The sequence below is a fragment of the Aquarana catesbeiana genome, linkage group LG09, assembly GCF_042186555.1.
Source record: "Aquarana catesbeiana isolate 2022-GZ linkage group LG09, ASM4218655v1, whole genome shotgun sequence".
Classification (NCBI taxonomy): domain Eukaryota; kingdom Metazoa; phylum Chordata; class Amphibia; order Anura; family Ranidae; genus Aquarana; species Aquarana catesbeiana.
This window is the reverse complement of record NC_133332.1, coordinates 38,033,729-38,057,879: the sequence shown is the minus strand read 5'-3', so window position 1 is coordinate 38,057,879 and position 24,151 is coordinate 38,033,729. Positions and strand designations below refer to the sequence as shown.

Sequence of the window (24,151 nt, the reverse complement as noted above, 5' to 3'; positions counted from 1 at the left end):
GCAAATACCCCTGACTGGTAGCACCAAAGAGAAGACTACATTTGTGACCCCGGAGGGTTCCTTTCAATATAAAAAAAATGCCTTTTGGGTTGCCCCTGAAGCATTTCAGAGGGCCATGGACAGGACCCTAAGACCCCACCGATGATATGCAGCAGCCTATCTAGATGACATAGTGGTACATAGCGCTGACTGGGAGTATCACTTGGAAAACTAAGAGAATAAGGATCTCTCAAGAGGGCAAAAATACCCGAAACACTGTCTGAAAAAAGCAAGCCAAAATGTATTGTACCAAATATTACACCACACAGCTAAATACTACAAAAATTACACAAGACGGGTTATGGTAGGTGACTATCACAGACCCTATAAAAATAAATGACAATGTTGTCGTTAAAAACAAGGAAGCCACGGCAATGCATACCACATACAGACACCATTCACGACTCATAAATACTGAAGGTATAAATTCAGACTTTCAAAGCAGCTGTTGATGAAGTTTTGTGAATCACTCTTCAGAGGCGTGGTATACTGGGAATGTGGGTATGTATGGATGGGAAGAAAATAATAATAATGGAAGTCCATATAATGAGCTAGTTCAGCCCAATGGTTGGTACTAGAGCAGACGGGGACCAGTAGTTATTAGTCCAAAAAGACAATAGATGTAGCCTATGAAAATTGGCAAGTCTTACATATAGGCAAAGAAGCAGCGGTATTAGTGGCAGAAGCAGGCATGTGGAGTATAAGCAGCATGGGGAGGCATATTAACAAACATTGAAGCAATGCATCTCTCAGCATCCGCAGACCGCCGTGCTTAACTCCAAGGGATGGCTTGGGGAGTGCGTCCGTGTAGAGCCACCTTCCTGCTTATAGATCACTGTCCTCGCTGCATAGTATTGGCCGCTAGTCACGAGTCATGTGTGTATCGAAAACGTCGGTCATCAGCTGTTGGGTCCCAGCTGATCCTCCATCCACAGTGTGCACGTGGTTCCGGGATGACGTGCTGACGTCACGTGCTGACGTGTTTCACCAGCCAATGGACGCTGGTTTCTTCAGAGCAGGGAGGAGTCCGTGGATTGGGTTTAAATAGGCAGAGTAATATAGTGAAGTTACTAACCGTTACCACCAGATGTCATCCAAGATCACCTCTCATTGCAAACATTCAGCAAGGGAAATTCAAATAAAAAACCGCAGATGGCTATATATGATCGATCATAGTTTGTTGTGAATATTTTAAATCGGATGAAAACTAAGAAATGAACAAATAAGTAAATAACGGCCGCCCAAAAGGATCAGGGGTACCGAAAAGATATAAATAGAAAACGGAATTCATATATTCACATACTGAGTAAATACAACAGGTAGGGCAATTTACTTCTCCAAGAAGGGCTGAAGGCTGCATTCAGTGTTTAACCCTTTTTGGGACCATAGAATCAAGGTAATATGTCTACATTTTTTCCTTCTGGAGGAGAATAGTATCAAAATCGCCACGTCTAGCAGGCAGATTTAGTCTATAAATTCCTTTCACGGTCAGTCCCTTTGGGTCACGGTTGTGGAACTTCGCAAAATCCTGAGGAATCGGGCGTTCATCGTCCTTTTTAATGCCGGCAATGTGTTTGCCAATCCTTATGCGGAGAGCATGTTTTTGTTTTTGCCTATATAGTTTTTGTTACATGGGCATGTAAGCATATAAATAACCCGAGTTGTACAGTTAATGAATTGTTTAATTTTAAAGTCTTTTCCACCGTGTGGATTGGCAAACACATTGGTCTGGTGTACATATTTGCAAATATTGCAGTGTCCACAAGCGTGCATACCGGGAGGGGGCTTAGAGCTAGTGAGCCAATTTTTACTAATGTGTACTCAGAGTGAACCAAGAGATCATGAGATTCCGTGATCTTTTGGCTGTCATGAGTGGTCTAGGGCTCACAAGATTGGTAATCAGTGGGGAAGATTTTAGGATATGCCAGTGTTTCTCAAGAATCCCATGTACCACTTTCCACTGGGAGCCATATCTGGTGATAATCCTAGGATAGTTCTGCTCACTGCTTTCCTGACATGAAGGTTTGGAAATAGTAAGAAGCTCATCACATTTTTTGGAAAGGGCTTTTTTCTGTGCCTTTTTAGGTGAACGGTGAGAGTAACCTCTCTGTCTGAACCTGTTACGGAAATATTTATACCTCACTTAAACGATTAACGATACAAATATAAGTGATTAAACCTTTGTCTATATAAAAATAAAAACAAGTGATAACAGGGAAAAAAGATAAAAATTACATTTATTTACACAGAAAAAGAAGGTTAGAATGATTAGAATTTATCATATATCTCTATAGTGTTGGCTCTAGGCTGCAAAGTTAATTCAAAGTTAATTCAGGCATAAACTCATAAATGTTTTCAATCCATCACAAACCTCTGGTACATTTCCCGTGCCTCTTTATGAAAGTTTTCTTCCTCAGAACAGTTCCGTCTAATTCGCAGGAACTGTCCTGTGGGTATCCCATTAATCAAGGACTTTGGATGATGGCTTTGAGCGAAAAGTAAAGTGTTGGCAGCTGTCTTTTTACGGAAGGTGCTTGTAATGATTTTGTTTCCGGATTTACCGATATTAGTAGGTCAGGGAAGGGAAGCGTCTCAGTATGGTGTGAATAGGTCAGGCGTATGTGCCTATTATTGGCATTTAATTTGGACATAAATTCCATGAGTTGTTCCACTGATCCCATCCACACCATAAAGACGTCATCGATGTACCTTAGCCACAGCAGAGGGTGGCCAAGGTACATCGAGCACTTATAGACCACCTCCTCTTCCCAAAGGCCCAGATAGAGGCACGCATAAGAGGGAGCCCAAGGTGCCCCCATACTTGTACCTCTCACCTGTTGATAGTAATTACCCATGAATTGGAAAAAAATATTATTTAGCAAGAAGTTCTCCAATTAATTCATTTTGAGCACTCTGTAATGGGTGGTGATGGTCCAGAAAGAACATGGTGGCATCAAGGCCCCATTGGTGGGGTATCGATGTATATAAACTCTCCACATCGATCTCCACCAACAGGGCATCCGCCAGGAGTTCAAACTGCGACAACCTGGTAAGAACATCTCGACTATCACAGATGAAGGAGGGAAGCTTATTAACAAGGTGTTTAATCATAGAGTCCACATATTTACCAGTTTTCACCAAAGGTCCTTTGATGGCAGAGACAATTGGTCTGCTTGGTGAGCGGGTAAGAGATCTGTGCAGGGCGCCCCCTCCCCCAAGGCACCCACCCCCCCATGTTGAGGGCATGCGGCCTGGTATGGCTCAGGAGGGGGGGGGGGGCGCTCGCTCGTCCCCACCCCCTTTCCTGGCCGGCCGGGCTGCGTGCTCGGATAAGAGTCTGGTATGGATTGGGGGGGACCCCCACACCAATTTTTCAGCGTAGGGGGTTCCCCTTACAATCCATACCAGACCTAAGGGCCTGGTATGCCCCTGGGGGGGAACCCACACCGGTTTTTTCATTTAAAATCTGGCGCGGTGTTCCCGCCTCATACCAGACAGCTGTCAGCACTGCCTGTCACTCATCGGGGAAGGAAAACAAAGTTTTCCTTTCCCGATGAGTGAGCCATCTCGGCGCTGGCTCCTGCGACGGGGCTCGCAGGTGTCAAATCTCGCCGAGAAATGCGGCGAGATTGACACAATATCGCAGTCACCTACTGTAGCTTTATTTGTGGGGAAAAAAGGACAAACATTTGTTTGTGTACAATGTCACACGACCGCACAATTGTCAGGTAAAGCAACGCAGTGCCAATTCGCAAAAAATGGCCTGATCATGAAGGGGATGAAACCTTCCAGGAGTGAAGTGGTTAAACAGAGCACTAGGGACCTACATCCCTACATGTATTATTGTCTCTGATGATAGTACGTGTCCTTCATTCTCTAATATTATATTTTCCTTTTTCATTGTAACAATCTTGAATGGGGGATCATATCTTCTTCAGGTAGGCGGCATTTCTTAGCCGCTTTGGCACTAGAACATTTTTTTCTTTTTTCTTGCACACATGTAAAAGTCTGCAATTTTGGCTATAAAATTACTTAAAACCTTCAGAACATTATATATTTTCTGAAAGCAGAGGCCTGTCAAACAAAAAAAAGATATTTGCTGCAATTTTTTATGTTGCATTAATATGTGTGCAACTGTTTATTAAGTGCTTATTTTCAGGAAAAAAAATATAATAAAATGCATTTTAGTGCAAACACACAATATAATAATAATCTCAGTGTCTAAAAGGCCTAATTGCACCGCTCGGTGCTCAGGACAAAATGAAGTTCCCAAAAAACATATGTAGAAAGCATATATAATGTATGATGTATAGACCTAAATCTATGTACATAAAAGCAGCCGCTAATTAACCGCTTCAGCCCCGGAAGATTCTACCCCCTTCCTGACCAGAGCACTTTTTGTGATTCGGCACTGCGTCGCTTTAACTGACAATTGCGCGGTCGTGCGATGTTGCACCCAAACAAAATTGACGTCCTTTTTTTCCCACAAATAGAGCTTTCTTTTGGTGGTATTTGATCACCTTTTGTGGTTTTTATTTTTTGTGCTATAAACAAAAAAAAGCGACAATTTAAAAAAAAAAAAACGCATTATTTTTTACTATAATATCCCCCAAAAATATATAAAAATATTTTTCCTCAGTTTAGGCCGATACGTATTCTTCTTCTACATATTTTTGGTAAAAAAATTTGCAATAAGAGCATATTGATTGGTTTGCGCAAAAGTTATAGCGTCTACAAAATAGGGGATAGATTTATAGCATTTTTATTATTATTATTATTATTATTTTTTTTTTTTTACTAGTAATGGCGACGATCTGCAATTTTTATTGTGACTGCGACATTATGGCGGACAGATCATTAATACAGCGATCAGTGCGATTAAAAATACATTGATTACTGAAGGGGTTAACACTAGGGGGCAGTGAAGGGGTTAAGTGTGTCCTAGTGTGTGTTCTAACTGAGGGGGGATGGGGACTGTGCAGGGAAGATAACAGATCGCTGTTCATACTCTGTATGAACAGAGGATCTGTCAGTTCTTCCCCTCAGAGAACTGGAAACTGTGTTTACACACATAGATCCGGGTTCTCCGTGTGTCAGCAGCGATCTCTGGAGCCTGGCGGTGATCGCCCCCTAGTGGCCACAGGGCAAAGCGACGTTACATAATGTTGTTTCGCCCAGCCGTGCCATTCTGCTGCAGTACAACTGCGGCGGCTGGTCGGCATGTGGTTAAAACATAAATATACACATAAGTTAAAAAAAGTCCTTAGTCCATATAGACCAGGGGTGTCCAAACTTTTTCAAAGAGGGCCAAATTTGATGAAGTGAACATGCGTGAGGGCCGACCATTTTGCCTGACATTCTTTAAACCATTAAAAATAAATGCAAATTAATGAATACACGGCCCAACAAGAATTCTCTCGCCTTTGTGGCTGTGTATGGTGAAGAGTCTAAGGATGAGCTTGGGCGTGTTATTTGGCTATACCGTATTTATCTGTGTATAACGCGCACCTTCACTTTAAGAGGGAAGTTTCAAATACTGAGACCGAGTAATGATTTTTCTGGACTTACAATAAGGTGTGTAGAGGTTTTAGTTAAAAATGTAATTAGCCTGTAAAAGTAGAACCTAAGGTGAATTTATTAATTTCAGAGTAAGGCGGTTAAGGGAGTTACAGTGGAACCTTGGTTGACAAGTAACGCGGGTAAGGAGCGTTTTGAAAGACTAGCAACTTTTTTTTTTTTTTTTTAAATCCTGACTCGGTTTGCGAGTGTCTTGCAAAACGAGCAGGATTCATGCCAATGGGGTGTGCAGTACCGCATTTGGCCAGAGGTGCGGGGGCGCCGGTGGCACTTGGAACAGTTCAGAGGCGTTCGGAAACACTCGGCAATTCTCCATTCCCGAGTGTTTCTGAGCCTTTCCGAAGGCTTCCAAGTTCAGCCCAGCATTTCCAAGGCTCTCCGGCGCCCCCCACCTCTGGCCACATGCGGTATTGCATGCAATAGAAGTGCGGAACAAATTATCTTCATTTCCATTGACTTCTATGGGGAAACTCGCTTTGATATGCGAGTGCTTTGGATTAAAAGCATTCCCCTGGAACGGATTATGCTCATAATCCAAGGTTCCATTGTATAACCCTTCTCAGTTTTATTTTTCTCATTGTCATCTGTGTTCTATTGGGGAGATGTCCCTTCACTTCCTGTCCTATAGTCAAAACAGAAAGTTAGAGGAAATCCCTGTTTGTCACCAGAACTTGTGTCCCCATTGGAAGATTTCCCCTCTATTCCTGTTCTGGTGACAACCTAAAATTTGGGATTTTCTTTAACTTTTGGTGATAACAATAAACAGGACAATTTGAGAGGGTGAATCTCCGTAATAGGGACACAGACAGCAATAAAAACCTGACAGGAGTTCTAATCCCTCTCCAACCTATCCAAAACTAAAATGTTATGCCTTTAGTTATCTTTTGGTAAGGGGAGGAGGAACTAGGAAAGGTAGAATTTAAGCAAATTAAACTTCAGCTTTAACCACCTAAAGTGGAGGGCCACCCTGAGAAAAAAAAAATCACCAAAAATACTAAAAAAAATTTTAAAAGAATATTTGAAGAAAATTTTTTTTTTAAAATTTACCTAAACCCTTGTTGCTAGGCAGTCTTCCTAATCTGCCTCTTCCTCTTCCGCTGCGTGTTCTTCTCCTTGGTGAGCGGCCCGTTGTCTTCTGGGAACTGTGTGTGTTCCCAGAACATCACGGGGCCATTCACAGATCGCCGCGTTGCTTGCGCGTGCGCAGTAGGAAACTGGCAGTGAAGCCGCAAGGCTCCACTGCCTGTTTCCCCTACCTAGGATGGTGGTGTCGAGAGCCGAGGGATGGGTCGGCCTCGGGTGGCCGACATCGCGGGCACCCAGGACAGGTAAGTACATATTTAAAGTCAGCAGATACAGTTTTAGTAGCTGCTGACTTTTCAATTTTTTTTTTTACCACCGGAATCCTGCTTTAAGCCCCAGAAGATTTGCCTCCTTAATGACCAGGTCATTTTTTTCAATACAGCACTGATTTGCTTTAACTGACTATTGCGCGGTCGTGTGACGCTGTACCTAAACAAAATTGACGTCCTTTTTTCCCCACAAATCAACAGGTTGCCTGGAGCCGACCAATAAAGAACCGCTCCAGGCCACCTGTTGATTGCAGTTGAGCCGTTGTTTCATTATCTTTTTGGGTCCTGCCTACTGATCGTCCATTGGATGGAGCAACCCTGTATGTCTTTGGCCCTTCATTGAGAGGTCTTGGTGTGACGTTACTTACCATCGATTGTCAGGCTGCTTACAAGCTTTTAAAAGTTTACCATCTGGTAAGCGTTTAGCACATACGGTGGTGGATCTTCTCACAAGTTGCTTTTGGTGTGACCGATTTACTTCACTTTATATTTTTTTGGAGGAGTTTTCCCACGGAGCTTTCATTGTTTCCACATTTTCACTGTTGGGACTAATTTTTACCACCTTTTTCTGTTGATAACACTTTTTTTATGACTTTTTTGGCACTTATATTGTTTAATCTGGTCCGTCATGGACTTCTGATCCTTATTTCACATATTATGTTTATTTTCTGTAGCGCTGCTCATGTTTTTGTAGTTACTGTTTGATTTGTGTATATCTCACATCTTTGAGCTGCAGCTGTTTTGTATTGTTTTTCCCCATCAGGTAGCGCGGTACATACATTTTTTCTGTTCTACAAAGTGTATATTTGTGCAAAATTTATAGCGTCTACAAAATAGGGGATAGATTTACGGCATTTTTTTTATTTTTTATTACTAGTAATGGGAGTGATCAGTTTTTTTTTTTTTTATTTATTTATTTTTTTCCTTTAAATCGGGATTGCGGCGGATGGTCGGAGACACTTTTGACACTTTTTTGGGACCATTGACATTTAGGCTCCATGCACACTGGACGCTAAAATAACATTCTAAAAACACCAGTAGCTTTGCAGTGAGTCTTTCAATGTTTACTTTTTGCAATAGCGTTTGCTTTTTTTGTAGCATTTTTCCACGTTGGCTTTTTTTAGTGTTTGTTTTTTTTTTTTTTTTCAATGTATCAAAAATGTTAAATGCTGGTGAGCTGCATTTTTGAGCGGTTATAGATGTTTATGAGCGTTTGGCATTTTTTGTGGTCTGAAAGATGACTCCTGAATGCGATTTTAGAAAACAGCCCATAAACTCCACTGCTGATAAACGTCCAAAAACGTCCATGTGTGTATGGACACATTGGATAACATAGGGAAGTTTATGGGCTGTTAAAAAAAAAAAAAAAACGCCCAAACTTCCAAACGGCTGTATATGAGCTTCAGTGTGCATGGAGGCTTATACAGCGATCAAGGGGTTAAAGGTGTGTCCAAGGGAGTGTTTCTAAGGCCCCATTCACACTAGCGCGTTTTTTGATGCATTTTGCATTTTGCAGAAATGCACGGGAATTTTTTAACATGGGTTCCTATGGAACATGTTCACATCAATGCTTTTTTGTTTCTTTGCGTTTTTGGAAAGGGTCGGGGACTTTTTTTCATGCAAAATGCAGCGTTTTGCATGTAATGGTTTTCAATGGACAAGCATCAAAAACGCAAGTGCACCGTTTTTGCAGCGTTTTTGATGCGTTTTTGGTGCGTTTTTGCCGTTTTTTTGTTTTTTTTTGTTTTTTTTTTTTTTTATTTTTTTTACATTTTTTTTTTTTAAGACTGTAAAAAAAAAAAAAAAAAAAAAAAAAACGCAAATCGCGGCAAAAACGCGGCAAAAACGCGGCTCAAAAACGTGGCAAGCATGAAAAAAAAACCTCCAAAAACGCTCAAAAGCAACATGCATAGGTGTGAATCGAGCCTTACTGTGGGGGGATGGGACTGCCTGGGGGAGGAAAACGATCGTTGTTCCTAACCAGTAGGAACAACAGAGCAGTCTCCTCACCCCTGACAGAACGGAGATCTGTCTGTTTACATTGACAGACCTTCATTCTGTTTCTCTCTCTGGAGTGATCACGGGTGCCCGGTGGACATCGCGACCACCGGGCACGAGCATCGGCTCCGTCGTCCCACCCCCTAGTGCTCTTAAAGCGTCCGAGTATAACTGCGGTTGCTGGTTCTCGAGTAGTTAAAGAATATTCAAACCAAACCCTTGTTTCCAGTTTTGGATAGAGTGGGTAAGGATTAGATTGTCTGGCAGGTTTTTACTGCTATCGATTAGAGAGATTTTCCCTCACTTCCTGTCCTGCTGACAACATTTGATCAAACAGGAAGTGTGAGAAACTCTGCAACAGGTACTCGGACAGAAATAAAATCTGACGGGGTTCCTCTAATCTACTAAATAAAGCATTTATATTTCTATCTGTGTTCCCCTCACCGCTTTCTGATAAAACTTTGTCAGCAGGACTGGAAGATTGGATAATCCCTCTAACTGAGCCCTGAATAGTAGGAAAACCCTGAGAGGGGTTCTAACCCTTATTTGCTTGACATGCTTTTTAAACATATGCTGTATATTTAGATGTGTAAATGATTAAATTGAGTGTCCATAGAGCTGCACGATTCTGGATAAAATGAGAATCACAATTATTTTGCTTAGAATAAAGATCACAACTCTCTCACGATTCTGAAGAACTTTTTTATTACAAAGATTTACAACCCCTGAACATTAGATTATCTATCATTATGTCAATAAAATAAGACATAATACTCTTTGCTTCAATTAAACAAGATGGCTGAAAAGATGATAATGTAGCAGCGAGCACACACAAAGGTGAATATACAACCTCCAATAGACCATATGATAAACATATTTGGTGCAGCGCTTTACATAATTGGAAAAAAGTCCATGTGTTGGATGAATAAAGTCCTATGTGTGACCAACTGTCATGAACTGATGATTAGGGCTGCAACTAACGATTATTTCCATAATCGATTAGTTGGCCGATTATTGTTTCGATTAATCGATTAATCGGTTAATAATATTAAAAAAAAGTGTGGTGTATAATTTAGTTAATATGTAAAGTTTAAAAAAAGGCAATTTATTCTTGTATATCTCTATACAGTGGTAACAATAAATAACCAACTATATGGTTAGGGAGCAAAATATCTAATCCACTCTGAGAATAACAGACAGAAGAGATATACTGTATATACTATTAGAGGAGATATATACTGTATATACTATTAAAATATGAATCTGGTAAATATCATCAGACTCCGAGATCAAATTTTTTTATTTAACAAACAATGTCTTCCTTCAAAAAAAAATGTTATTTTAAGAACATTCATTCGATTTTCTAATCGTTAGTGGGGTCAAATTGTCGTTCATTTTCAACTACAGTGACGGGAAAATTTTTAAATAATAGCAAACTTCTTGGTCAAAGGAATTTTCAGACAGTGTATGTGGTTTTCGTTCAGAAATTACATTCATTTTAAAAACAGAATGTTAAAAACCAAGTGAAAATTTCAAACAACATTCTTTTATTCAGCGAATGTATAAAGATTTTTCGTCCGAATATTCTTGTCTGAAAATTTTGTCTAAAAATTGATCGGTGTGGCCAGCATAAGGCTCGGTACTCACCTATGCAGTTTGCTTTTGATCTGTTTCTGCAGTGCTCTTTGCTGTGCGTTTTTACTTTTGCGCACGTGATTGCGCTGCAATTTGCGTTTTTGCATTTATTTTTGGCCAATTTGTTGTTGGGAAGATTAAAAAAACAAAAACTGCTGCAATAATTACATGCTTTTCTGCAGCTTTTCTATTGAAGTATATTGAACCAAAAAAAGCACCATTTTGCATTAAAAAAAAAGTCCCTGACCCTTTCCAAATACGCATAGATGTGAACGTGTCCCCATAGGAAACCATGTAAATGGACTGTAGTGCGTTTCTGCAAAAAGCACTAAACACATAGATGTGAACCAGGTCTAAGACGTTTAGTAACATAATGGGGTTAAAAAAACTAAAATTAGCCCTTTATAGTACAAAGAAAAACAGATAATCACTACTGTAAGGGGTTCTTTTTTTTTTTTTTTTTTTTTACTGCAGAACTGTGAAAGTAATATTTACAGTAGCGATTATTTGCTTTTTTTGTACTATAAAGGGCTTATTTTATTTTTTTTAACCCCATTATGTTACTGGCCGATTAATCGATTATGAAAATGGTAATCGATTAATTTCATAATCGATTAGTTGTCGATTAATCGATTAGTTGTTTCAGCCCTACTGATGATCCTTTCTTGATTCAAAAGCCCCCTGTGACAGTGCGATGTGTCAAAACACTCACCAGATATTAATATCCAGCATTAAATTATAAACACTTGCGCCCAAAGTGTTGCACAGAGCTCCTTATCCGTGATAACCCTCCACCATTCTATACACTCACCAGATAGTAAGCCATTACAAGCCTTGAGCCATCGCCATAGAACCTGGTGATGACAGATCCTGAACTGCAGGGGGTTAAGAGGACTTCACGAGGAACCGGCGATAGATGGCTGCCACTCCTACCACAAGGTCATGGTGGCAATGACGTCAGTGTGAAGGCCCCTTCTGATGCATTTCATGCACATGCATGTTCTTAAGGGATCCACCTAATAAGCCATCTATTGCCATTTCCTCGTGAAGTCCTCCTAACCCCCTACAGTTCTGGATATGAAGTCACCAGGTTCTATGGTGATGGCTCAAGGCTTGTAATGGCTTACTGTCTGGTGAGTGTATAGAATGGTGGAGGGTTATTATCCCGGATAAGGAGCTCTGTGCAACACTTTGGGCGCATGTGTTTATAATTGAAAGCTGGATATTATTGGCTCTCTGGTGAGTATTCTGTCACAGGGGGCTTTTGAATCAAGAAAGGATCGTCATTTCATGGCAGTTGGTTACACATAGGACTTTATTTATCTAACACATGGGCTTTTTTTATTTATGTAAAGCGCTGCACCAAATGTATTTATCCTATGCTTCTCTCCTGTCCTTGAAAATATAATTGGCTGAATCATAGAAATGCTGGATTAAGATTGTGTGGGGGAGGGGTCGAATTAAGATTATGATCTTTTAACAATAAATCGTGCAGCTCTAGGTGTCCATTAGGCCTTAAAATTAAATTCTGAGATATTGGTTGCCGTCTCCAATTGATGAAAGAGCTCATCGCTGTATATAGAGATGGTATAATGTTTGTAGTCAGTGACAGATCTGCCTGTGTGTGTGGTCACCCTTATTTTTCATATTATATGCTGTGTGATTATATAACCATCTGTGTATACCTTTCTCTCTCAGACAGTCACACTCTGCAGTATTATAGAACTGCAGTCTCCTCTCCGGGATCCGGACTCCCTGTGTACTCTTCAGTCGGATATGTTGATGATCGGGAGATAACAAATTATAACAGTCACACCCGTCAGTATCTTCCCAAGACTGAGTGGATGAAGAATGAGGGACCTGATTACTGGGAGAGGAACACACAAACCAATCGGGGTGATGAGCCTGTTTTCAAGCACAATGTACAGATAGCGATGAGTCGATTCAATCAGACTGGAGGTGAGAGAATTCTTACACTTACTGATGGATTTGATGATAAATATAAACCAAAGTTCTATTTAATATTATTATGTGCAAAACAAATTCACTCTGCACAGTATATATAGATAGTGAAATGAGTTTAGTACTGGAAGGTTACCATACCATTATAGCCAGTATGATGTCTGTACGGCACTCACTAATGTACCTCCAATGTATTATACACAGCAATGATCCCACATGGAGTGTTGTCATGTCATCACATGTGCCGTGTGAAGATTGCGGTTATTAGTGGAGATGAGGTTCAGGTTTACCATTAGTTCACAGCAATTTTTCATGGTTATAATGGGTTCAACAATGGCAAATGTTTGCCCAAAAACCTTTAAGGCTCCATGCACACTGGCTTAAAAAATGCTGTTTCTACGGGAGTTTTGTATTTTGCCTGTAGAAGCAGCTCAGTGTTACCCTATGTTTCCATGCACATTAGGATCATTACAGGCGTATTTTAAGCTCAACGTTTAGAGGCAGGAAAAACCCTTCTGTTTCTGATTGGAGCTTTCTGGCAGAAAAAAACGAAAAACTCTGAAACTCCTCTAAACTTTGTACAAAAATGCTCTATGTGAGCATTTTTTTTCTGCCAAGGGACCTGGCATTTTTTTAAGCCCGGTATGCATGGAGCCTAAGGCTCACTGCCAGAAATGAAGAACATCCCATAATGATCAACTGAAACCAATAATCTGAAGGAATGGATAACCCGGCCCCCTCACTATAAAATGGTGGGATCACAGCAGCCATATTGTCAGTGTGTGTTGTTGGGGAGAAGTGACAATTCTGTATAAGGACAGATAATGTGCTATATTGTTCAATAATGTATGTACATATTTCTACACATGCAGTTACTACATTTAATTTTTGTTTATGGGTTTAGTTATGGTTTAAGTAGAATTTCATTTAAATGGTGACTGCATGTACACAGAGCAACACATATCCCCTATGTCTGTTTGGTTGGTATAGGATACAGACAATATGGCAGCATACCTCCTCACTTTAGCACTTGAGAAACTGTATGATACAATACAAATTTCCCTATAAATAGTGATGGATGTGATCTGGGATAACAGGTCCTGGTTCTTGTAAAACCCGTCAGCTGCACAGGACAGTTACTACATAAACAGATCCCAGCAGACAGGAATCCCAGTGACAGCAGATATTTCCTTTATATCAGTGATAGGAGAACAGCAGATCTCCAGCTGCAGTAGAACTACAAGTCCCAGCAGGCACTGCCATCTCCCTGGTGACTTTCTTCCCTCATTGAGTATGGGGCAGTGATGGGATTTGTAGTTCCCCAGCAGTTGGAGCTGTGCTGTGTGTGGAGGATCCTGTCACTGTACAGAGGTAAGTGGCCAGGAGATGAGCATTACTCCATGACTTGTGACTTCATCAGATCAGACTGAGGATGAGAGATGACAGATATAGAAGATATCAGGGTAGTTGTGTTCTATAATCCAGCAGAGGATGGGAAGGATTTCCTGAGTACAGAACAGAGGAATATTTGTGATGAGGGATTGGATTGTCTATGAAGGGGGATGGGAGGAATCCAGTGTAGAAATATGGGGCCGCCATTGCTGACCCCCCTCTGATTGTGTCCTGGTCACACTCCTTCCTTTACTGCTCTCATCTTCCAGCTCCATCTTCCCTCTCCTATGGATTGTCCAACAATAGATAGTAGAAGTGTTATGCCGCGTACACACGGGCGGACTTTTCAGCATCAAAGGTCCGATGGTCTTTCCGACGGACTTTCAATGGACTTTTGAGCGGACTTGCCTACACACGATCACACCAAAGTCAGACGGATTTGTACATGATGACGTACACCAGACTAAAATAAGGAAGTTGATAGCCAGTAGCCAATGGCTGCTCTAGTGTCGGTTTTCGTCCGTCGGACTAGCATACAGACGAGCGGATTTTTTGACCGGACTCGAGTCCGTCGGAAAGATTTGAAACATGTTCCAAATCTAAAGTCCGTCAGATTTTTTACAGAAAAAGTCAGCTGAAGGTGCGATGAAGCCCACACACGGTCGGATTGTCTGCCGGACTCGGTCTGTCGGACAAGTCTGGTCAAAAAGTCCGCTCATGTGTACACGGCATTAGAGATCTCTTATCTCTGCCATCTGATGGTGTACAGACATGGCGGGTGTCCCCGGGGTGGAGATGAAATCCTCGGGGTCACTGACCTGGAAGAAGAAGTCAGATTAGAAGTCGGAGTGATGTGAGAGCTCCGGATCTACAATCTCCCCCCAGCTCTGTGATCACAAAGTACTGAATCCTCAGGATCAGCATGACAGACAGACAGGAAAGTATCATTGTGACAGTGAGAGGAGGAGGGTGGAGCCTCCATATTTCTGTGTTCAGGTTTCCTCTCTACAATGAGGACCTTTTACTAATGATGGGGGGATAGTTTGAGATGATGGAAGGATAGTATGAGATGATGGGGAATAGTATGAGATGATGGGGGGATGGTATGAGATGATGGGGGGATGGTATGAGATGATGGGGAATAGTATGTGATGACGGGAGGATGGTATGAGATGATGGAAGGATGGTATGAGATGATGGGAGGATAATATGAGATGATGGGGGGATGGTATGAGATGATGGGGGGGATGGTATGAGATGATGGGGGAGATGGTATGAGATGATGGGGGAGATGGTATGAGATGATGGGGGGATGGTATGAGATGATGGGGGGGATGGTATGAGATGATGGGAGGATAATATAAGATGATGAGTGGATAATATGAGATGATGGGGAGGATGGTATGAGATGATGGGGGGATGGTATGAGATGATGGGGAGGATGGTATGAGATGATGGGGAGGATGGTATGAGATGATGGGAGGATGGTATGAGATGATGGGGGGATGGTATGAGATGATGGGGAGGATGGTATGAGATGATGGGAGGATGGTATGAGATGATGGGGGGATGGTATGAGATGATGGGAGGATAATAGTTTGTATTTCATGAACCTGAACTCTGTGTGCACTGACAGTATACACTCGGCATGACATGACCTTTCCTGGTCGGTGTGTCAGTCAGTGATCAGCACAGACTCCATCACTTCTCTTACTGGGACTGATCATTTATTTCTATAATATTATCAAAAACAAAATATCAGAGGTGATGAGGGTCTCTGATCCCAGCGCTCCAAAATGGAAAAGAAATTAATTTTGCACTTCCAGCCGCTATTATAAAATCAAAAGTCATGTAAAAAGTATACTCACTTAGAAGAAGAAAGTATTAACAGCGCTTGGTGTGAATAAAGTATTCACCAATATGATACTTCATATAGTGCAAAAGTCACCTATTTCAACTCAAACCATATTGAACAATGTAACACCTACTACTAAAATGTCCATCAATCCTTGAATTCAATGATGATGTAAATCAAGCATGTAGAATCAGATGATACAACCTTATAACAAACGATCCTTAAAATTCAACGATGATACTGATCAAAGCATAAATAAAATTTAAAATGCAAATTTTAAAATGAAAAACTAAAATGTCTATATCGCATAACAAATGTAATATAGCAAGTCCTTCTATTGCCAATTCCATGCATGCAAATGACAGTGATTTAAGGGTGGGCTTCTAATCCATCCGGAGTGCATATTGGTGAATACTTTATTTACACTAAGCGCTGTTAATACTTTCTTCTTCTAAGTGAGTATACTTTTTACTTGTACAATATTATCATTTCTCAGTGTTGTACAATGGATTCATCCCCCTCATATCCCTCGCTATGGGATGGAACGTTCTTCCTGACAGACTTGGTGCTGTTTGCTTGAGGGGAAACAATAGCCAATCAGCTGCCTGAAGATGTACCATCTGATTGGATGTTCGAGTGATTGGCAGCTCAGAGCATTCAAATAGTGATCAGCAGCTTCTCAGTGATCTCATAGCTGTACAGACTTCTCCCATGTGATTGTCCTTCATTCCTTTTGGGTTTTCCAGTCATGTTTCCTTGGTGGAATTACAATTTCCATGCCGGTGTTTCATCAGATTAGGCGACCTGTCAGAATGTGTAACGGAAGTGACATTTCATAGCTGCCATCTTGCTACACCCCGCACTCCTCCACAATAAGGATACACTGAGAAGGGGGCAAGCGGACATCTGGTTACACCCACCGGAGTTTTGCATTTTACATTTCTGTTAACAGTAAACTGAGTTTATATAGTGAACAGTGGCAGAATTATAGGGGTCGCTGAGATTGCAATGGCGACCGTGCCCTTTGCTGCAGAGGGCCCTTGAGGGCCCCCTGTACTCTTCGATAGGAGGAACTGCAGGGGCGGCTGAGACCGAGCTCCCCAATTGTCAGCCAAACTGTAATTGGCACTGACTGTGCAGGGAGCTTGTCAAAGTGAAAGCAGTGTGTGCTGTGCTCTTTGTCTCCCCCTACAGTGCAGTACCCGGCCGGCAGGAAGAGCTAAGGTAAAGAAGGTCTGCCGATTTTATAAGACTATCTATCTACTGTATGTGTGTTTATGTGTGTATGTATATGTATGCGAGTGTGCATGTATGTATGCGAGTGTGTATGTATGTGAGTGTGCATGTGTTTATCAGTAGCGGTGCGTCCATAAGGGCGCACAGGCTCCGCCCCCTCTCTCCAGCCACCCCCTCCCTTTATGACCAATGGATAGATTCATGCATAGCCGCTGCCACCCCCATATGTAGGTGTTCTGCCCCTATTTGGGTGCCTGAATTACAGCAGCGGGGGGTGTTTTAAGCACCTGATTAGAGCCATAGGCTCTAATAGGCTTCAAAATAGGTGAACTGCAAGTACCATGCCTGGCGCTCACAGTCCACCCAGGTGTGTTAGAAAAGCGAATTAATATTCACTTTCCTAACACTGAACCACCTTTCCGCCAATCAGGTGTGCGGGTCTGTTACCTGTCACCTGATTGGCTGAAACGATAGGCACAGCTATTGGACGCCTATCAGGAGGTGAGGACGGGAGATGAGGACGGCAGGAGACGCATGAAGGACCCCGCTCGTGGCCGTCACCTGCTGCCCCACCGAGACAGGGTAAGTGCTGGGCAGACAGCGAGTGGGCGGGAATTCACAGTGGCAGCATTTGATGGCAGCATTTGATGGCTCCGTTGCAGCATTTGTTGGCACCGTTGCAGCATTTGATGGGCACAGTGGCAGCATTCAATGGGCACAGTGGCAGCATTGGATGGGCACAGGGGCAGCATTTGATGGGCACAGTGGCGGACTTTGATGGGCACAGTGGCGGACTTTGATGGGCACAGTGGCGGACTTTGATGGGCACAGTGGCTGCAATTGTTGATTTTTTTTTTTTCTAAATTTCTGTTTGCTTGCACCTCCCTAAAAAATTTTGAGCACCAGCCGCCACTGGTTTATATGTTCTATATGTTCGTGCATATGTATATGTATGTATATGTATATATGTATGTATATGTGTATATATATATATATATATATATATATATATATATATATATATATATATATATATATATATATATATATATATATATATATATATATATATATATATATAGTGTGTTTTACATGTATGTATGCATGTTTTAGGTATACGCTTTTAATCCTGACCCCCTATATGTGTACAATCAGAACCAATTTTTTTTATTTTTGCTTGTTCATAGTACAAGCAAAAAAATTCTGTGCCTCTGAAAAGCGATCCATGCTTAATTCGCTTTTCAGAGGCATTTGACAGCCGGTAAAGAGGCAATATGTTGCCTACTGACCGCCTGTTTTAACCCCTTTAATGCATCATCACTATCCTGCAACTGCATGCAATGCACACAGTTGCGGGGTGGTTGCAGTGTAGCCCCATTCACCTAGGGGTATACTTCAAGGGTGCCCTGACTGGAAAAAGATTGAGAAACACCGACATAGAGGAACCCATCTCTTAGTTTTCCTCCTGCAGCCGCTGAATGCCTGTGGGAGGGAGAGGAGGGGGGGGATGGAGAAATCTATTCCTTTATATGCAGCCATCCATTTGCGACCGGGCCCTGAGAAAAGAGCCCTGTCCGGGGGTCAGGGGGGCCCTTCATGGTTTCTTGCATCGGGGCCCTGAAGGTTTTAGTTACACCACTGATAGTAAAATACAGTACTTAGAACTCCGTGTAAATGTTTAGATGTTGAATTTTAAAAGCAGCGGCAAGCCTGCTGATCTCACAGGTTTGCTAATCAGACAGAAGTTTGCTGCGTTTAAAATTCAACATCTAAACATTTACACGGAGTTCTAAGTACTGTATTTCACTATATAAACTCAGTTTACTGTTAAAAATATGTGTAAAATGCAAAACTCCAGTGGGTGTAACAAGATGACCGCTTGTCCCCTTTTCAGTATATCGTTACTGTGGAGGGGTGGAGGTGTAGCAAGATGGCGGTGACAAAATGTCACTTCCATTTACACATTCTGACGGGTCACCTAATCTGACGAAACTCCAGATTGTTGATGCAGGGAAAGATGGCTCATCACCATTATGTCTGTGGCCAGTGTAATCCCACCCAAAACTGATAGGTCAGTTAAGGGCTCATTTAGAAGGGCTGAGACTCGCCCTGTGTGATGAGCCTCTGTCCTCTGCATCCACCTCGGAGCTTCACACAGGCAGCCTATAGAAGTAGCTGGAGACGCAGGGGCTACACAGACACAGTTGCATGTGAAAATTTGACATGCATTTAGGAATGGGCGCATGGATGCAGAGGCACAGTGTCTGCTTTTCCATCAGTGTACTCAAACATGCATGTATGTCAGATCATGATATACAACTGTGTCCATGCAGCTGCTGCATGTACAGGCTCTGAGGTGGATGCAGATTTTTTTTTTTACCTTATTGCATTCCCAGCATTAATATAAAAAGATTTTAGCATTTGCTCTGTGCTCCCCCCAAACAGTTACCTGAGTTCTGTATTGATCCAGCACTGTGCCCAGTTGCATCTGGTCTCTCCCCTCTCTCCGCTCTCACAGGCTTTGCTGAGGTGGCAGGAGCCATTGACTTATAAGGCTGTCAATCAAATCCTGTGTGCAAGCCTGCATGAGTGCCCCCATAGCAAGTGGCTTCATATCGGGGTGCACAGAGAAGAGGAGGAGCCTAGAGTACCCAACAAGGGAGCCCAGAAGAGAAGGTACAGGTACGCTTTCTGCAATACCATTCCACAGAGCCGGTACGAGGTGGTATCAAAAAGTTTCAGGACTAGTTTTGTAACATGCCAACAGATTGCAGCACAAGGCTGCACGCACGGACACAGGGAGCACCGACCTTCATATGTGTCCTGTGTACATCGGGAGCTGTGCAACTGGTGCTTTTCTGACCACGTGCTTTACCACGTCTGCTATTTCATCATAGACAGCAAGTTAGAACAAAGAGCAAACGTGAAATTCTGCATGAAACTGGGAAAAATCTGCCACAGAGATTTGACATGATTCGGAAAATTTACAGCGATGCTTTAATGAGTTGTTTGAGGTGTTTTGAGTGGCACGCATGCTTCAAGAGCCGAAGAACATCACAGGAAGACTACGAGAGATCAGGAAGACCGTCAATGAGCTAGACCCCCCCCCAAAATGTTGAAACCATTCAGCCACTTGTGATTTGAACATGCGTCGTGTTGTTGCCAAGTTCATCTCCACGGCACGCTGACTGAATTCTTGGCAGGCTTTGACGCCGTGTTCCTTCTGCTCCTGGGTCAGCAGTCTGGGGACACTGCAAACTCAAAACACCTCGAATGACTCATTGCAGCATCGCCGTAAACTTGCCAAATCATGTCAAATGTCTTTGTGGCAGATTTGCCCAGTTTCATGCAGAATTTTATGTTTATATAGAAACATAAAAAATTGAGGGCTGAAAAACACAGTAGTCCATCGAGTCTGCCCATTTTTGTTTTTGTTTTTCTGGGAGTTTTTTGGAGGTATTTTTTTAAACTGTGTTGTCCGAGTATAGATCTATGTTTATTCCAAGAATATTTGAAGCCATTTACTGTTGACTGTCTCACTACCTCTGCAGTTAGTTTATTCCAGGCATCAACTACCCTTTCAGGAAAATAATATTTTTTAAGGTTCGTTTTGAACTTTCCTCCAGTTAGTTTGAGGTCATGTCCCTGTGTTCTTGATTTTGGTTTCGTCTTGAAAAAACTGCCTTCCTGAACACTATTCACCCCCTTGATGCATTTAAAGGTTTCAATCGTGTCTATCCTGTCCCTTCTTTCCTCCAGACTGTACACATTAAGTTCCTGAAGTCACTCTCAATATGTTTTATCTCCCCAAACCTTTCAACATTTTTGTTACCCATCTTTGGACTTGTTCTATCTTATCAGCATCTTTCTGTAAGTGAGGTCTCCAGAACTGAACACAGTATTTTAGATGAGGTCTAACTAAAGATCTATATAGAGGAATTAGGACCTCCTTCCTCCTGCTGGTGATCCCTCTAGTGATGCATCCTAGAATTCTATTCACTTTTCCCACTGCCCGGTCACACTGTTTGCTCATTTTGCAATCATTTGAAATAAGTACCCCCAAATCTTTTTTTTTTCCTCTGTAGTGCTGGCTAACACTTTACCCTCAATGTTATACTCTCTCAGGGGATTTTTCCCTAGGTGCATTATTTTACATTTAGAATTATTGAACTGCAGTCTCCACTGCTTTGACCAATCTTCCAGCAATGCCAAATCATGTTCCATGTTACAGACACCTCCAGGGATATCAACCCTATTACACACCTTTGTGTCATCAGCAAAAAGACATATCTTACCCAACAAACCTTTAGTTATATCACTTACATAGGGATTAAATAGAACAGGACCCAGTACAGAGCCTTGTGGTACCCCGCTAGTGACTGGTCTCTGTTCTGAGTGAACCCCATTTACAACCACACTCTGGGATCTATCCTTTAGCCAACTACATATCCCCTGAACCACCCAAGGCTTAAGTCCTAGCTTGTGCAACTTTTCTATTAGATCATTATGTGGAACTGTATCAAATGCCTTGCTGAAATCAAGATATGTCCACAGCACCACCCTGGTCCAAAACATTGATAATATAGTCAAAAAATGCAATCCGATTAGTCTGACATGAGCTGCTTTGGGTCCAGCAAGCTGTGTATTTTTAGGTGATCAATGATCCTCCTTTTCAGGTGTGATTCCATTAACTTGACTACAATTCATGTTAAACTCACTGGCCTGTAATTGCCAGCTTCTACCTTTCTGCCCTTCTTGAGGATAGGTACAATATTAGCTGTCTTCTCCTGTTAGAAGAGATTTATTAAAAAGATCCATTAATGGTCCAACAACTATATCTCAATGTTCTCTTATGCCGCGTACACACGAGCGGACTTTACGGCAGACTTTGTACGGTAGACTTTTCAACGGACTTTATGACAGAATTTCTTAATGAACGGACTTGCCTACACACGATCAACCAAAGTCCGACGGATATGATGATGACATTAGGGCTGCAACTAACGATTATTTTCATAATCGATTAGTTGGTCGATTATTGTTTCGATTAATCGGTTAATAACCTTAAAAAAAAAAGTGTGGTGTATAATTTAGTTAATATGTAAAGTTTTTTAAAAAAAGGCAATTTATTCTTAAATATCTCTATGCAGTGGTAAATATGAACAACCAACTATATGGTTAGGGAGCAAAATATTGAATCCACTCTGAGAATAACAGACAGAAGAGATATACTGTATATACACTATTAGAGGAGATATACTGTATACACTATTAGAAGTTTTTTGGCCAATTTGTTGTTGGGCAGATTAAAAATACAAATTGCTGCAAAAACGCATTACATGCTTTTCTGCAGCTTCTCCATTGAAGTATATTGAACCAAAAAACGCACCATTTTGCGTTAAAAAAAAAAAAAAAAAGTCCTTGACCCTTTCCAAATACGCAGCGGCTGAAAAAAAGCATAGATGTGAACGTGTCTCATAGAAAACCATGTTAAATGAACTGTAGTGTGTTTCTGCAAAAAGCACCAAAAAAACACAAAGATGTGAACCAGGTCTAAGATGTTTAGTAACATGGGGTTAAAAAACCTAAAATGAGCCCTTTATAGTACAAAAAAAGCAAATAACCGCTACTGTAAGGGGTTCATTTTTTGTAGAACTGTGAAAGTAATATTTACAGTAGCGATTATTTGATCTTTTTGTACTATAAAGGGCTAATTTTATTATTGTTAACCCCATTATGTTACTGGCCGATTAATCGATTATGAAAATAATAATCGATTCATTTCATAATCGATTAGTTGTCGATTAATCGATTAGTTGTTTCAGCCCTAGATGACATACACCGGACTAAAACAAGGAAGTTCATAGCCAGTAGCCAATAGCTGCCCTAGTGTCGGTTTTTGTCCGTCGGACTAGCATACAGACGAGCGGACTTTTCGACCGGACTCAAGTCTGTCGGAAAGATTTGAAACCTGTTTAATTTTTAAGTCCGTCAAACTTTTGGGGGAAAAAAGTCTGCTGGAGCCCACACATGATCGAATTGTCCGGACTCCAGTCCGCCGGACCAAGTATGCCGTAAAGTCCGGTCATGTGTACGCGGCATTAGAACTCTGAGATGAATATCATCAGAGCCCATTGCTTTATTAAGCTTTAACGGAGCCAGTTTCTCTGCTACCTCTGTCTCCAGAAATCCTAAAAATTAACCATCATTAGTATAACCAATATGATTTCCCAACTTGTTGTTGTTAGTTTGCTCTTTGTTCTAACTTGCTGTCAATGATGAAATAGCAGATGTGGTAACGCACATTGTCAGAATAGCACCAGTTGCACAGCTCTCGATGTACACAGGATGATATCTTTTGACACACTGACTTATGATGGTCGTTTCTCCCTGTGTCTATGCATGCAGCCTTATGCTGTCATCTGTTGGCTTGTTACAAAACTAGTCCTGAAACGTTTTGATACCACCTCATAAGTATAACATGTTTGTTATTTTAATATAAAAAAAGCCTTTACAAATGCTATAAAGTTGAGGTTTGGATATGACTTGTTGTGAAGAGTTACATTGCTTCAGTTTGGAAAATACAATCAATATTTAAACAGTATAACTACCTGCCGACAAATAATGTCCCTGGTGCGTCGCTGGACTTTGAGTAGTTATACCAGAATGTTGCCATTTTTTTAGAGCTGATGGTTGGCTCTCTCTCTAGCCACTGGATTGCTTTTACAAGCAGCGGGATCTCCCTTCCACCGGGAGTCCCAATTCACCAGCTATCACCTCTGTTTGATCACACAGCCAAACAAAGACTGGATTGGCTTTGTTTGGCTCTGTGATATGGTAACCCGGAAGCGATGACCTTACATCACTTCAGTTTACCTGGATGTAAACAGCACCATTTTCAAAAATCAGAAGTATTTGATCACCCCGATCTTGGTGTGACCACATGCTTTTAAGGTCAGAGGAGGGATCTGGGATTCTATAGACCTCAGATCCCCATAAAGGGTACCTGTCACATGCCTATTGCTCTCACAATGGGTGTTTACATTCTTTGTGACAGCAATAAACATGCTAAAAAAAAATGGCGAATGCATTCAAACAACGGTCA

The 24,151-nt window shown here is 41.5% G+C and overlaps 1 protein-coding gene across 1 annotated transcript in view; it reads left to right on the top strand.

Annotated features, from left to right (window-relative positions):
- The window catches only part of LOC141107523 (class I histocompatibility antigen, F10 alpha chain-like), a 158,794-nt gene that overhangs the window by 15,508 nt on the left and 119,135 nt on the right, over window positions 1-24,151 (top strand). The window contains exon 2 of the mRNA XM_073598315.1: window positions 12,300-12,560. Within this exon, the coding sequence (XP_073454416.1) occupies window positions 12,300-12,560 (261 nt within the window). The remainder of the gene's footprint in view (window positions 1-12,299; window positions 12,561-24,151) is intronic.